This window comes from Oryctolagus cuniculus, chromosome 10 (assembly GCF_964237555.1).
Source record: "Oryctolagus cuniculus chromosome 10, mOryCun1.1, whole genome shotgun sequence".
Taxonomy (NCBI): domain Eukaryota; kingdom Metazoa; phylum Chordata; class Mammalia; order Lagomorpha; family Leporidae; genus Oryctolagus; species Oryctolagus cuniculus.
Window position 1 is genome coordinate 91135048 of NC_091441.1, and position 15085 is coordinate 91150132.

Sequence of the window (15085 nt, forward strand, 5' to 3'; positions counted from 1 at the left end):
AGTAACCCGAGGCATTGGCGGGGAAACAGCGGACAGAGTCTAGAGGGAAGCGGGCTTGAGGAAGGAAAGTTCACCAGACTGACTACAGGAGAGAAGAAAAGAAAAAAGTGTGGGGGTACTGGTATGGGCGAGTTTCTCTCTCCGCCTACCTTGCAAAGGCCAGCAAGAGACAAAGAGCAGGCACCATTCTGGATATACATAACAAAAGGGTAGAGCTAATGAACTGAAGCGCGGAGGGGAGGGGAAGAGACAGTGGGTGAAAGAACTCACGGAGGTCACGTGAGTACTCTCCAGAGATGCTACAGTTCAATAACGTAGGCAACCCGGTGGGAGACCGCAGGAGAAACTGAGCCCACACAGATTCTTTGGGTGGTCTGTTGGAAAAAGCAGACGAATGATATACACATAGAAGCCAGAGATTGGAAGCTAAATACCATCAATTCTGCTCAGCTATGCAGTATTACTTCCCTCCTGAATAAAAAAATAAATAAAATAAAATAAAATAAAAAAATAAATAGAGATTTACCACGCTGAACCTGAGGATGTCACCTTTGGCACACCCTTAACCTTGAAGAACCAAGCAGAGCTCTCTGGCCACACCCATCTCAAGCCTCCAAGGCTCCTCCAACAGCAGACAGTCCACTTAACACAGGCATAGTATAAAATAAAAAAATAAATAAATAAAACTCACAGTGAGGGAAGAAGAATTCACAATGCCAAGCAACAAACAAAAAAACTGAGGGAACAAGATCAACGAAGACACTATGACACCTTCAAATAAACAAAACATCCCAAGCCAAGATTATGAAGATGATGAGATAGAAGAAATGCAAGATACGGATTTCAAAAAATTTATGATAAGAACATTTAGAAGTTTTCAAAAGCAAATTCTTGAACTACAGAAATCCTTATTGGACAGGATAGGAAATCTCTCCCGTGAAAATGAAATTTTAAGGAAGAATCAAAATGAAATGCAGAAACTAGTAGAACAGGAAAGTGTGATAGTGAAGAGAAATCAAAATGAAATGAAGAACTCAATAGATCAAATGACAAACACATTAGAGAGTCTAAAAAACAGAGTCAGTGAAACAAAAGAGAGAATATCGGACTTAGAAGACAGAGCACAGGAAAACATACAATCAAACCAAAGAAAACAAGAGGAAATTAGAAATCTAAAAAATATTGTTGGGGATCTACAGGATACTATTTAAAAAACCAACATTCGAGTTCTAGGAGTTCCTGAAAGCATGGAGAGAGAGAAAGGATTAGAAGGCCTTTTTAGTGAGATACTAGCAAAGAACTTTCCGGATTTGGAGAAGGACAGAGACATCCTAGTACAGGAAGCTCATAGAACCCCTAGTAAACATGACCAAAAGAGATCCTCACCACGACACATTGTAATTAAACTCACCACAGTGAAGCATAAAGAAAAGATCCTAAAATGTGCAAGAATGAAACGTCGGATTACTCTCAGAGGATCTCCAGTTAGACTCACAGCAAACTTCTCATCAGAAACACTACAGGCTAGGAAGAAATGGCGAGACATAGCACAGGTGCTAAGAGAGAAAAATTTCCAGCCCAGAATATTATATCCTGCCAAGCTCTCATTTGTGAATGAAGGTGAAATAAAGACCTTTCATAGCAAACAGAAATTGAAAGAGTTTGCCGCCGCCACTCGTCCGGCCCTGCAAAAGATACTTAAAGATGTGCTACACTCAGAAACACAGAAACACAGCCACCAATATGAAAGAAGGTAAAGGAAGAAAACCTACCAGTAAAAGAGCATGGGAAGCTCAAAGCATATACTAGAAAATATTTCCGGGAAAATGGCAGGGCAAAGTCATCACTTATCAATAGTCACATTAAACGTTAATGGACTTAACTCTCCAGTCAAAAGCTACAGACTGGCTGAATGGATTAAGGAACAAAACCCGACTATTTGCTGCCTACAAGAAACACATCTTTCTAACAAAGATGCATGCAGACTGAAAGCGAAAGGCTGGAAAAAGATATTCCATGCCAACAGAAACCAAAAAAAAAGCAGGTGTAGCCATATTAATATCAGACAAAATAAACTTTAATGCAAAAACTGTTAAGAGAGACAAAGCGGGGCACTATATAATGATTAAGGGTTCAATTCAACAGGAAGATGTGACTGTTATAAATGTATATGCACCTAATTACAGGACACCGGTCTATTTAAAAGGTATGTTAAGAGACTTAAAGGGAGACTTAGATTCCAATACAATAGTCCTGGGGGACTTCAAACTCCACTCTCAGAAACAGATCATTTGGACAGAAGAACAACAAGGAAACAGCAGATTTAATCAACACTATAGCCCAAATGGATCTAACAGATATCTACAGAACTTTCAATCCTACATCTAAAGACTTTACATTCTTCTCAGCAGTGCATGGAACCTTCTCTAGGATTGATCAATACTAGGCCATAAAGCAAGTCTCAGCAAATTTAAAAGAATTAGAATCATACCATGCAGCTTCTCAGACCACAGCGGGATGAAGCTGGAAATTAGCAACTCAGGAAACCCCAGAAAGTATGCAAACACATGGAGACTGAACAACATGCTCCTGAATGAACACTGGGTCATTCAAGAAATCAAAAGAGAAATCAAAAACTTTCTGGAAGTAAATGAGGATAACAACACAACATATCAAAACTTATGGGATACGGCAAAAGCAGTATTGAGAGGCAAGTTTATAGCAATAGGTGCCTATATCAAGAAATTGGAAAGGTACCAAATAAATGAGCTTTCAGCGTGTCTCAAGGACCTAGAAAAACTGCAGCAAACCAGACCTAAATCTAGTAGGAGAAGAGAAATAATTAAAATCAGAGAAGAAGCCGGCGCCGTGGCTCAATAGGCTAATCCTCCACCTTGCGGCGCCGGCACACCGGGTTCTAGTCCCGGTTGGGGCGCCGGATTCTGTCCCGGTTGCCCCTCTTCCAGGCCAGCTCTCTGCTATGGCCAGGGAGTGCAGTGGAGGATGGCCCAGGTGCTTGGGCCCTGCACCCCATGGGAGACCAGGAAAAGCACCTGGCTCCTGGCTCCTGCCAGGATCAGCGCGGTGCGCCGGCTGCAGCGGCGGCCATTGGAGGGTGAACCAGCGGCAAAGGAAGACCTTTCTCTCTCTGTCTCTCTCTCTCACTGTCCACTCTGCCTGTCAAAAAAAAAAAAAAAAAATCAGAGAAGAAATTAACAGGATTGAATCAAAAAAAAATTACAAAAAATCAGCCAAGCGAAGAGCTGGTTTTTTGAAAAAAATAAACAAAATTGACACCCCATTGGCCCAACTAACTGAAAAAAGAAGAGAAAAGACCCAAATCAATAAAATCAGAGATGAAAAAGGACACGTAACAAGAGACACCACAGAAATTAAAAGAATCATCAGAAACTACTACAAAGAGTTGTATGCCAGCAAACAGGAAAATCTATCAGAAATGGATAGATTCCTGGACACATGCAATCTACCTAAATTGAACCATGAAGACATAGAAAACCTAAATAGACCCATAACTGAGACAGAAATTGAAACAGTAATAAAGGCCCTCCCAATAAAGAAAAGCCCAGGACCAGATGGATTCACTGCTGAATTCTACCAGACATTTAAATAAAAACTAATTCCATTTCTTCTCAAACTATTCAGAACAATTGAAAAAGACGGAATCCTCCCAAATTCTTTCTATGAAGCCAGCATCACCTTAATCCCTAAGCCAGAGAAAGATGCAGCACTGAAAGAGAATTACAGACCAATATCCCTGATGAACATAGACGCAAAAATCCTCAAAAAAATTCTCACCAATAGAATACAACAACACATCAGAAAAATCATCCACCCAGACCAAGTTGGATTTATCCCAGGTATGCAGGGATGGTTCAACATTCGCAAATCAAGCAGTGTGATACACTACATTAACAGACTGCAGAAGAAAAACCATATGATTATCTCAATAGATGCAGAGAAAGCATTCGATAAAATTCAACACCCTTTCATGATGAAAACGCTAAGCAAACTGGGTTTGGAAGGAACATTCCTCAATACAATCAAAGCAATCTATGAAAAACCCACAGGCAGCATCCTATTGAATGGGGAAAAGTTGGAAACATTTCCACTGAGATCTGGTACCAGACAGGGATGCCCACTCTCACCACTGCTATTTAACATAGTTCTGGAAGTTTTAGCCTTAGCCATCAGGCAAGAAAAAGAAATTGAAGGAATACAAATTGAGAAGGAAGAAGTCAAACTATCCCTCTTTGCAGCCGATATGATTCTTTACTTAGGGGATCCAAAGAGCTCTACTAAGAGACTATTGGAACTCATAGAAGAGTTTGGCAAAGTGGCAGGATATAAAATCAGTGCACAAAAATCAACAGCCTTTGTATACACAAGCAATGCCATGGCTGAGAAAGAACTGCTAAGATCAATCCCATTCACAATAGCTACAAAAACAATCAAATACCTTGGAATAAACTTAACCAAGGATGTTAAAGATGTCTACGATGAGAATTACAAAACCTTAAAGAAAGAAATAGAAGAGGATACCAAAAAATGGAAAAATCTTTCATGCTCATGGATTGGAAGAATCAACATCATTAAAATGTCTATTCTCCCAAAAGCAATTTATAGATTCAATGCAATGCCAATCAAGATACCAAAGACATTCTTCTCTGATCTAGAAAAAAATGATGCTGAAATTCATATGGAGGCACAAGAGACCTCGAATATCTAAAGCAATCTTGTACAACAAAAACAAAGCCAGAGGCATCACAATACCAGATTTCAGGACATACTGCAGGGCAGTTGTAATCAAAACAGCATGGTACTGGTTCAGAAACAGATGGATAGACCAATGGAACAGAATAGAAACACCAGAAATCAACCCAAACATCTACAGCCAACTTATATTTGATCAGGATCTAAAACCAATTCCTGGAGTAAGGACAGTCTATTCAATAAATGGTGCTGGGAAAACTGGATTTCCACATGCAGAAGCAGGAAGCAAGACCCCTACCTTACACCTTACACAAAAATCCACTCAACATGGATTAAAGACCTAAATCTATGACCTGACACCATCAAGTTATTAGAGAACATTGGAGAAACCCTTCAAGATATTGGCACCAGCAAAGACTTCCTGGAAAAGATCCTGGAGGCACAGGCAGTCAAAGCCAAAATTAGCTATTAGGATTGCATCAAATTGAGACGTTTCTGTACTGCAAAAGAAACAGGAGAGTGAAGAGGCAACCGACAGAATGGGAAAAAATATTTGCAAACTATGCAACAGATAAAGGGTTAATAACCAGAATCTACAAAGAGATCAAGAAACTCCACAACATCAAACCAAAAAACCCACTTAAGAGATGGGCCAAGGACCTCAATAGACATTTTTCAAAAGAGGAAATCCAAATGGCCAACAGGCACATGAAAAAATGTTCAAGGTCACTAGCAATCAGGGAAATGCAAATCAAAACCACAATGAGGTTTCACCTCACCCCGGTTAGAATGGCTCACATTCAGAAATCTACCAAAAATAGATGCTGGTGAGGATGTGGGGGAAATGGGACACTAACCCACTTTTGGTGGGAATGCAAACTGGTCAAGCCACTATGGAAGTCAGTCTGGAGATTCCTCAGAAACCTGAATATAACCCTACCATTCAACCCAGCCATCCCACTCCTTGGAATTTACCCAAAGGAAATTAAATTGGCAAACAAAAAAGCGGTCTGCACCCTAATGTTTATTGCAGCTCAATTCACAATAGCTAAGACCTGGAACCAACCTAAATGCCCATCAACAGTAGACTGGATAAAGAAATTATGGGATATGTACTCTTTAGAATACTATACAGCAGTAAAAAAACAATGAAATCCGGTCATTTGCAACAAAATGGAGGAATCTGGAACACATCATGCTGAGTGAAATAAGCCAGTCCAAAAGGTACAAATATCATATGTTCTCCCTGATGGGTGACAACTGACTGAACACCAGAAAGGAAACCTGTTGAAGTAAAATGGACACTATAAGAAACGGTGACTTGATCAGCCATAGCCCTGACTGGTGATGAACAACTTAATACGTTATCCCTCTTAGTATTTTTTTGTCTGTTCTACTTAATACTATTGGTTTAATTCTGTAATTAATACACAGTTATTCTTAAGTGTTGAAATTTAACTGAAAAGTGATCCTTGTTAAGTATAAGAGTGGGAATAAGAGAGGGAGGAGATGTACAATTTGGGACATGCTCAATCGGACTTGCCCCAAATGGTGGAGTTAGAAACGTGCCAGGGGATTCCAATACAATCCCATCAAGGTGGCATGTACCAATGCCATCTCACTAGTCCAAGTGATCAATTTCAGTTCACAATTGATCACAATGATAGGACTAAGAGTCAAAGGGATCCCATAAACAAGACTAGTGTCTGCTAATATATCTGATAGAATCAAAAAGGGAGAGAACGATCCAACATGGGAAGCGAGATACACAGCAGACTCATAGAATGGCGGATGTCCTAAACAGCACTCTGGCCTCAAAGTCAGCCCTAAAGGCATTCGGATCCAGCTGAAAAGCCCATGAGAGTATTTCAGGCATGGAAAGCCAAGACACTCTGGCAAAAAAAAAAAAAAAAATGACCTAAATGAAAGATCTCTATGAGTGAGATCTCAGTGGAAAGAACAGGTCATCAAAGAAGGAGGTACCTTTCTCTGAAGGGAGGAGAGAACTTCCACTTTGACTATGACCTTGTCTAAATATGATAAGAGTTGGTGAACTCGAAAGGCTTCCATAGCCTTGGAAACTCATGACTGGAGCATAGGGAGATTACTGATGCCATAAACAAGACTGCCAATTTGTAAAGTCAACAACAGGCGTAACTGTGCACTTACTCCTCATGTAGGATCTCTGTCCTTAATGTGCTGTACATTGAGACTTAATGCTATAATGAGTACTCAAACAGTATTTTTCACTTTGTGTTTCTATGTAGGTGCAAACTGTTGAAATCTTTACTTAATGTATACTAAACTGATCTTCTGTATATAAAGAGAATTGAAAATGAATCTTGATATGAATGGAAGGGGAGAGAGAGCGGGAAAGGGGAGGGTTGCGGGTGGGAGGGAAATCATTGGGGTGGGAAGCCATTGTAATCCATAAGCTGTACTTTGGAAATTTATATTCATTAAATAAAGGTTAAAAAAATAAAAATAAAAAATAAAAACAAGAAAATAGTGGGATGTTGAATTATGCAAGATTTTGAATGTCTTACGTCAGTTTACCATTCCTATAGGTGGGAAAGGACTAGTTTTTATATCCTGCAATACAAAACGTATTAAATTATAATTTGGAGTCATAACCATGCATTTAATATGTCTTGAACATTTTAAATCACTTCTAGTCCCATGTTTTTAGTAGAATGATTTCCAAAAGAAAACCACTCCTTAATTGTTGGTCTGTCAGATTTGTGCACTCTGCAGTGTATTTAGTCATGGAGGCTAGTTTTTTCCAATAATTTTTAAAATTTTTTAAATTTATATAAGGTGGGAAATTTTCACATATTTCATATATACCAATTTTTAATGTGCTGTAAAAGATTAAAAATTTATGTAGTATATATGATATTAAATTGTGAGTTGATGGGACTTATGTGACAACTTATCAACATCTGAAAGGGTTGGTTCTTGATATCATCTTAAGAAAGTTCGCATCCAAATTTGAAGCTAAAAAGTTGCTGGAATAACCATTTTAAAAAGAATGTGGTAAGTGGCTTTTTTTTTATTTCCAGCACATATATTAAGAATTATGTACAAATGGAAATGTCTGTATCGCAATCTTCAACACAGCCCATAAAATCTCAGTTATGTTAAAAAAAATTTGATGAAAGACCTAAGTAGGGACCAGCATTGTGGCTTATTAGCAGGTGAAACCTCTGTGACAACCGCGTTGCATATGTGCTCCTTTTTGAGTCCTGGCTGCTCCATTTTTCATCCAGCTCCCTGCTGATGGCCTGGGAAAAGCAGCGGAAGGTGACTGAAGTGCTTGAGTCCTTGGGTCCCTGCACCCATGTGGGAGACCTGGAAGAAGCTCCTGGCTCTCAACTTCGACTTGGCCCAGCCCTGGCTGTTGCGGCCATTTGGGAAGTGAACCAGCAAATGGGAAATGGATCTTTCTCTCTCTCTCTCTCTCTCTCTCTCTCTCTCTCTCTCTAAATGAATCTCTCTCTCTCTCTCTCTCTCTCTCTCTTTCTCTTTCTCTTTCTCTTTCTCTTTCTCTTTCTCTCCTCCTCTCTCTGTAACTCTGCTTTTCAAATACTTCAAAACAAAATTTAAAAAAAAAAGATAAAGAAGACCTAAATAAATGAAAAGACCATATTTATGAACTGAAAGACAATATTGTTGGGCCGGCGCCATGGCTCACTAGGCTAATCCTCCAGCTGCCGTGCCAGCACTCCGGGTTCTAGTCCCAGTTGGGGCACTGGATTCTGTCCCGGTTGCCCCTCTTCTAGTTCAGCCCTCTGCTGTGGCCAGGGAGGGCAGTGGAGGATGGCCCAAGTGTTTGGGCCCTGCCACCCGCATGGGAGACCGGGAAGAAGCACCTGGCTCCTGGTTTCAGATCAGCGCAGCACACCGGCTGCAGTGGCCATTTGGGGGGTGAACCAACGGAAGGAAGACCTTTCTCTCTGTCTCTCTCTCTCTCATTGTGTAACTCTGCATGTCCAAAAAAAAAAAAAAAAAGACAGTCTACTAAATTAAAAAAAAAATCAATGTACTGAATAGGCATTTGTCCAAAGAAACTATATAAATGGCAGGCAGATACATGAAAAGATATTCAACATCATCATTTATTAGAAAAGTACAAATTAAAGCCACAGTGAGGTGCCACTTCATACCCACAGAATGGCTGTGTTTTTTAATGTAAATAACAATATTGGCAAAGATGTGAAGAAATTGGAACCTAGATTTTACTGGTAGGAAAACAAAATGTTTCACCCACTATGAAAAAACGTTGTGTCAGTTCATCAGATATTTAAGCGTAGAATTATCTTTTGATGATGCAATTCCACTCCTGTATATATACCCAAAAGAATGGAAAAGAGGTACTCGAACAAATACATGTACTCACATGTTCATAACAGCACTATCACAATAACCAAAATATGGAAACAGCCCAAATGTCATCAGTAGTTGAAGGGACAAACAAAATCATATCATATATACTACAATAGAATAATACCTACTCCTAAAAGGAAATAAAATACTAATACATGATAAATGTATTAGTATTAAATGCAATGCTAAGTGAGAGAAACCAGACTCAAAAGTCACATAATGTATGATTCTATTTGTGTGAAATATCCAGAATAGACAAACCTATAGGGACAGAGCACAGATTTGTGTGTTCCTGGCACTGAGGACTTAAGAGGATGGGTAGAAACTTCTTAATGGGTAAGGTGTTTACAGTGGAGTGATGGAAGGGTTTTGAAAGCAGATAGTCAGGATTGTAATGCACCATTGTGAGTGTACTGAGTGCCACTGAGTAGTTCACTTTGAAATGGTTGATTTTATATTGATGTGAATTTCTCTTCAAATTGTTTTTAAAAGCTATAAGGACATAGTTCATTCAGGAAAGCCAAGTTTTTGGTGTAGCCTAAGTTTATTTGCCCCTTCAGACATCAAAACTTTTTCTGACTGAAAAACACATTTTAAAAAGTAGTGGTTTTGTCATCACCATAGTTAGATAATCTGCAGAGTACAAGAGGTCTTCAAAAAGTTCATGGAAAATATGTACTGTGAAGAAAAGTATGTATAGATTTCAGTAATTTTCTCTGGCAGATTAAATTTATGTCTTAATTTCATTTTTCTATTGACTTTGTATTTATGTTATTAATAGAAAGCAGTTATGAAATACTTGGCATGTACCTGGCAGTATTATCAACTGCCCATATACATTAATCATTATTTAAACCTTATTTAATCATCACAGTAGCCCAATATAGAATGTAATTTTTTATATCCAACTTTGTAGATGAAAACAGGATACAGCAAGGTAATGTGATTATTTAAGGGTCACTTAACTAATAAGTATGTTGTGGAGCAGGATATGAACCCAAGATGCCTTGCTCCAGAGCCTATGCTCTTAACTACAGTAATATATTGCTTCTTAAGATTTTTTGGATTATGTGATAAACTCCTAAGGGCAAGGATTTGAATCCATGCTGGATTCAGAGAAAACCTGATAGTTATAAAGCAAATGAATGAATAAGCAGACTTTATTGCACTATTTTGGCAGAGACTTTGTATTTTGTACTTGGCTCTCAACTGGTCTTTTACGAAGGTGAAGTTTGATATAAATAAGGCACTGTGCTAGGCGCTACTGGCTGTTTCCAGATAAATAAGATGGATGTCATGAGTTTAGTCCCTTGTTTAAAATGTCTGAATTAGGTAGAGTCATAAAGCAAGGCAGACCTATAAATGTCACAAGCTTACTGGGCATGTCCCCTATGAAATGAGGATGATGATTTTTAATGAATAAAGTATTTTATATATGTATTAAAATGATGATTTAATTTTTAAAGCTAGGTAAGATCATCAAAGATATTAAACACTTACAGAATGGTTCATTTTGTGATGGCTTAATGGCCAAAGCAAAGCAAATGGGATTGCAAAGACTCTCAAACACTATAATAATACACTAACTCATACCAGAAGCAGATACCAAAATTCCCAACATCTAATTGTTTGGTGGCTACAGGAACAAACCTGTCAGCCTTCTGAGAGCCTTCTCCTTCATGTGCTGTTTCACCATTCTGAAGTGACCATTCCAGCCAGCATTATGTGCCTTTAGTTTTTTTGGAGAAAGTGGTTTAGGTTTCACTATGTCATTATCCAGACGCTTGATCAGGCAGTCTGTGTGTTTCCATACACAGACCCTACGAGAAGATAGAATTTGACTGAAACAAATCCCTAATCCTTTAGATCTGATTACTGGCCTGATTTATTATTTGCTACCTGGGGGAAAAATTGTGGTATCCAAATAAAATGTGCCTAGAGTACTTCTCAGGATGTAACTAAGCAAATAACAGCCAAAGAAGAAAAAATGAGAGATGTGAGAGCTGAATGTAATGTAATTCAAGCTGTTATGACAGGGATTTGTCCATGGGTGGTTACCAAGCATCCCCTTAGAAGCAGGTGTTGTACAAAATAGATCCTTGGGGTTTGCCCCCTCAATGCTTTGGTAGAACTCTTTCCCTCTTCAGCTCCAAGGTGAAGTGGAGTCCTTCTGCCTTCACAGCCTTCCGTTGTTGGGTTTTCTTCATGTGAATGATGGCCACCACCTCATTTCAAGAGGCCACTGCCTACTTAGCATTTCCGAGGCAGCTTAAATATGCCTTTCTCAAATATAGCATTTTATTTCAGATTCATGTTCTTCAGAATTCCCATCTTTTAATATAAAATCGTGAATTGTCAATGTTGGCACTGATGTGGAAGTCACATCACTTTCAGCCTCAGAGGAGTTAGATATGCTGTGCTAAATAGGTATCTCAGTCGGTTTAGTTATTTTTCCAGATGCTTTCTTTGTTTTAAGCTCATTTATGCAATTATTTTATTTGATTTTCTAACTGTCAGTGACAAAGAATGGATGGACATAGAATATTTAGAAACTAAAATGTATAAATATAGTACATTTTAAATGTCTGGAGCATCGAGATACTAAGGTACTATTATTATATTGCCAATAAGTACTGAACTTTTTAGTTAAGTGATTCATTTTCTTTTTCCAGATTAGGACATTAGGATATAATTAGAAAAATACCTTGGCTCAGGTGCACAGAAATCTTTTCTACCACCATTTGCTTTTGTAAATGTGGTAAAAATTTACACTTACATAAGGGTGTTGTTTGAGTGAGGATTGGTTGGATTTTCCTTACTACTTACATTTACATATACATACACAATTTTTTCCTCTAATTTCTAAAAATGGAGGCTTTGTAAAAATCAGACATATATGCATGAGTGTTGGGGCTCAGTACATTAAGTTCCCCTCTTAGGATGTTTGCATCTGCTGTTAGAGTGCCCTGTTCAAGTCCTGGCTACTCCACTTCTGATCTAGCTTCCTGCTTAATATACCAGGACGTAGTAGTGATGGTCCCAAGTACTTGGATCCCTGCCACTCACTTGGGAAAACCAGATGGAGTCCCTGGCTCCTGGCTTAAACCTGTACTATTGAAGACATTTGGGGAGTCAACCAGCAATGAAAGATATCTCTTTCTTCTTCCCTCCCTCACTCCTTCCTTCCCTCTCTGTCTCCCTCTCTCTGTGTCTCTACCTTCTAATAAATAAATGAATCACTTTCTTAAAAATCAAATGTATATATGTATATATATATTTGTGTATAAATTTTTATATATATGTGTATATATATATATGATTGTGAGGTTGAAAAACTGTACTCAAACTAATCACCCAAAATAGTTTTACATTTTGGTAAATTTCCTTCCCAACTTTTTGTCAGTTGTTCATTTTATATATGTTTTTCTGCAGGTAAGAATGCTGTACCCATTATTTTCATTTAAGTTGTCTTGAGCCTTGCCCATATATTTTGGACATGTTCATAAGGATTCTTCACTGTCCCATACCTTGAAAAACTTCAGTACTCTTCAAGTGCTAGAAATTTAAGGGTTTATTTTTCAGAAATGACAAATAACTATTTACAAAGATCTTTGAGTTTCAAATTTTCTTTACTTAGATTCATAAAATAAAATTAGTAAAATGGTATGAGCAATTTTGAGGGTTTTGATACACAAAGTAAAATTGCTTTTAGAATAGGACTACCAATCTATACTCCCACTTAATACAAATGACAAAAAATAATACATTTCCCATAAGAGCATTCATATAAATTAGTAGAGAAAAGTACACTAATAGTACAAAAGCTTAAGAACTTAAACAGAAAATTTACTCACAAGAAAATTAAAATATTTGAATAAATATATTTGATTTTAAAATAATATTTTAAATATAATAAACTTTTTTTCTTTGCAAGTATTCAAAGGTAAAATATGTTAACATTAGGAAAAACTGAGAAAATATTATGAAGGGAAACCTTGAATTTTTTTTAGCTTTTTAGAAGTCTAAGTTTATTTCAAAAATAGAAAGTTAAAAATTATTTACTCCTTTAAGTGCCTGTGAGTGCTTAGATGGTCATTATACTTATTGATCTCATATAAATGAGTAGATGTACTTCCAGAAATCTTTTTTTTTTAATTTAACAAGTAGAATTACAGACAGTGAGACAGAGACAGAGAGAAAGGTCTTCCTTCCATTGGTTCACTCCCCAAATGGCCGCAAGAGTCAGAGCTCGCCGATCCGAAGCCAGGAGCCAGGTGCCTCTTCCCGGTCTCCCATGCAGGTGCAGGGGCCCAAGCACCTGGGCCTTCCTCCACTGCGTTCCCAGGCCACAGCAGAGAGCTGGACTGGAAGAGGAGCAACCAGAACTAGAACCCGGCACCCATATCGGATGCCGGCACCACAGGTGGAGGATTAACCTAGTGAGACACAGCTCCAGCCCCCTCAGAATCTTAAATAGTATATTTAACTAGTTCTCTGATGGTCACACTACTACTATTGAAAAACAGATGTAAAATATTTCCACTGAGTGCTCTTACTGTGTACAGCCCTCTCAATCTTCTCCATTTGTTATGTTTTTTTTTTAATGTAAGATTTATTTATTTGAAAGAGATATATAGAGAGTGAAGGAGAGGCAGAGAGAAACAGAGAGAGAGAGAGAGAGAGGTCTTCCCTATGCTGGTTCACTCCCCAATTGGCCACAACAGCCGGAGCTGTGCCAATCCAAAGCCAGGAACCAGGAGCTTCCTCCAGGTCTCCCATGCTGATGCAGGGGCCCAAGGACTTGGGCCATCTTCTACTGCTTTCTCAGGTTGTAGCAGAGAGCTGGGTCGAAGGTAGAGCAGCTGGAACTCGAATCGGTGCCCACATGGGATGCCGGCACTGGTTTACATTTAGAGAATGAATGCTTGTCTTTATTTCCAGCTGTATATGGTGCCCCGTTTCCGACAGATGAACCTACTGACATTATTCCCCGAAGCTGCCAGCTAACACGAGATGTTCCCCATGTCACACAGCTGCTGAATATGACCAAACTCCGCCAAACGGAAATGAAATTTGGAGGTCATCCTCTGAGTTCAGCAGAGACAGGTATGTACTCAGACAAGCAAATTTTAAGCGAAATATGCCTGCATCCTTTAAAAGAGGACACTGTCCTGGCCGGCGCCGTGGCTCGATAGGCTAATCCTCCGCCTTGCGGCGCCGGCACACCGGGTTCTAGTCCCGGTTGGGGCGCCGGATTCTGTCCCAGTTGCCCCTCTTCCAAGCCAGCTCTCTGCTATGGCCCGGGAGTGCAGTGGAGGATGGCCCAAGTCCTTGGCCCCTGCACCTGCATGGGAGACCAGAAAAAGCACCTGGCTCCTGGCTTCAAATCAGCGCAATGCGCCGGCCGCAGTGCGCTGGCCACGGCAGCCATTGGAGGGTGAACCAACGGCAAAAGGAAGACCTTTCTCTCTGTCTCTCTCACTGTCCACTCTGCCTGTCAAAAATTAAAAAAAAAAAAAAAGAGGACACTGTCCTTCACTCTCTGTACCCTTAGCACTTATCCAGTCCTGGCCGTATACCCATCACACCAGGAGCTAAAAGCAGGTCACTGCTGAGGCCAGGAGCATAATGTGAATGAATAAAGCGGGCTGGTTACCTGGGTATTTGACACATAAGAACTTTTTTTTTTATTTTTTTTTAAACTTTTATTTAGTAAGTATAAATTTCCAAAGTACAGTTTATGGATTACAAAGGCTTCCCCCCCCCCATAACTTCCCTCCCACTCGCACCCCTCCCATCTCCCACTCCCTCTCCCATTCCATTCACATCAAGATTCATTTTCAATTATCTTTATATACAGAAGATCTATTCAGTATATATTAACTAAAGATTTCATCAGTTTACACCCACACAGAAACACAAAGTGTGAAATACTGTTTCAGTACTAGTTCTAGGATTACTTCACATT

General features: G+C 39.1%; 1 protein-coding gene across 14 annotated transcripts in view; it reads left to right on the forward strand.

The window, feature by feature from the left end:
* The window catches only part of CFAP20DC (CFAP20 domain containing), a 343042-nt gene that overhangs the window by 136381 nt on the left and 191576 nt on the right, over positions 1-15085 (forward strand). For 11 of the 14 annotated variants that reach the window (XR_011379498.1, XR_007921887.2, XM_051852253.2 and 8 more), the window contains one exon: positions 14059-14223. The exons of the other annotated variants lie outside the window; for them this stretch is intronic. Coding sequence is in view for 9 of the 11 variants with exons in the window: in XM_051852253.2 (XP_051708213.2) it covers positions 14059-14223 (165 nt within the window). In the remaining 2 variants the exon portion in view is untranslated. The remainder of the gene's footprint in view (positions 1-14058; positions 14224-15085) is intronic. 14 annotated transcript variants of the gene reach the window in all.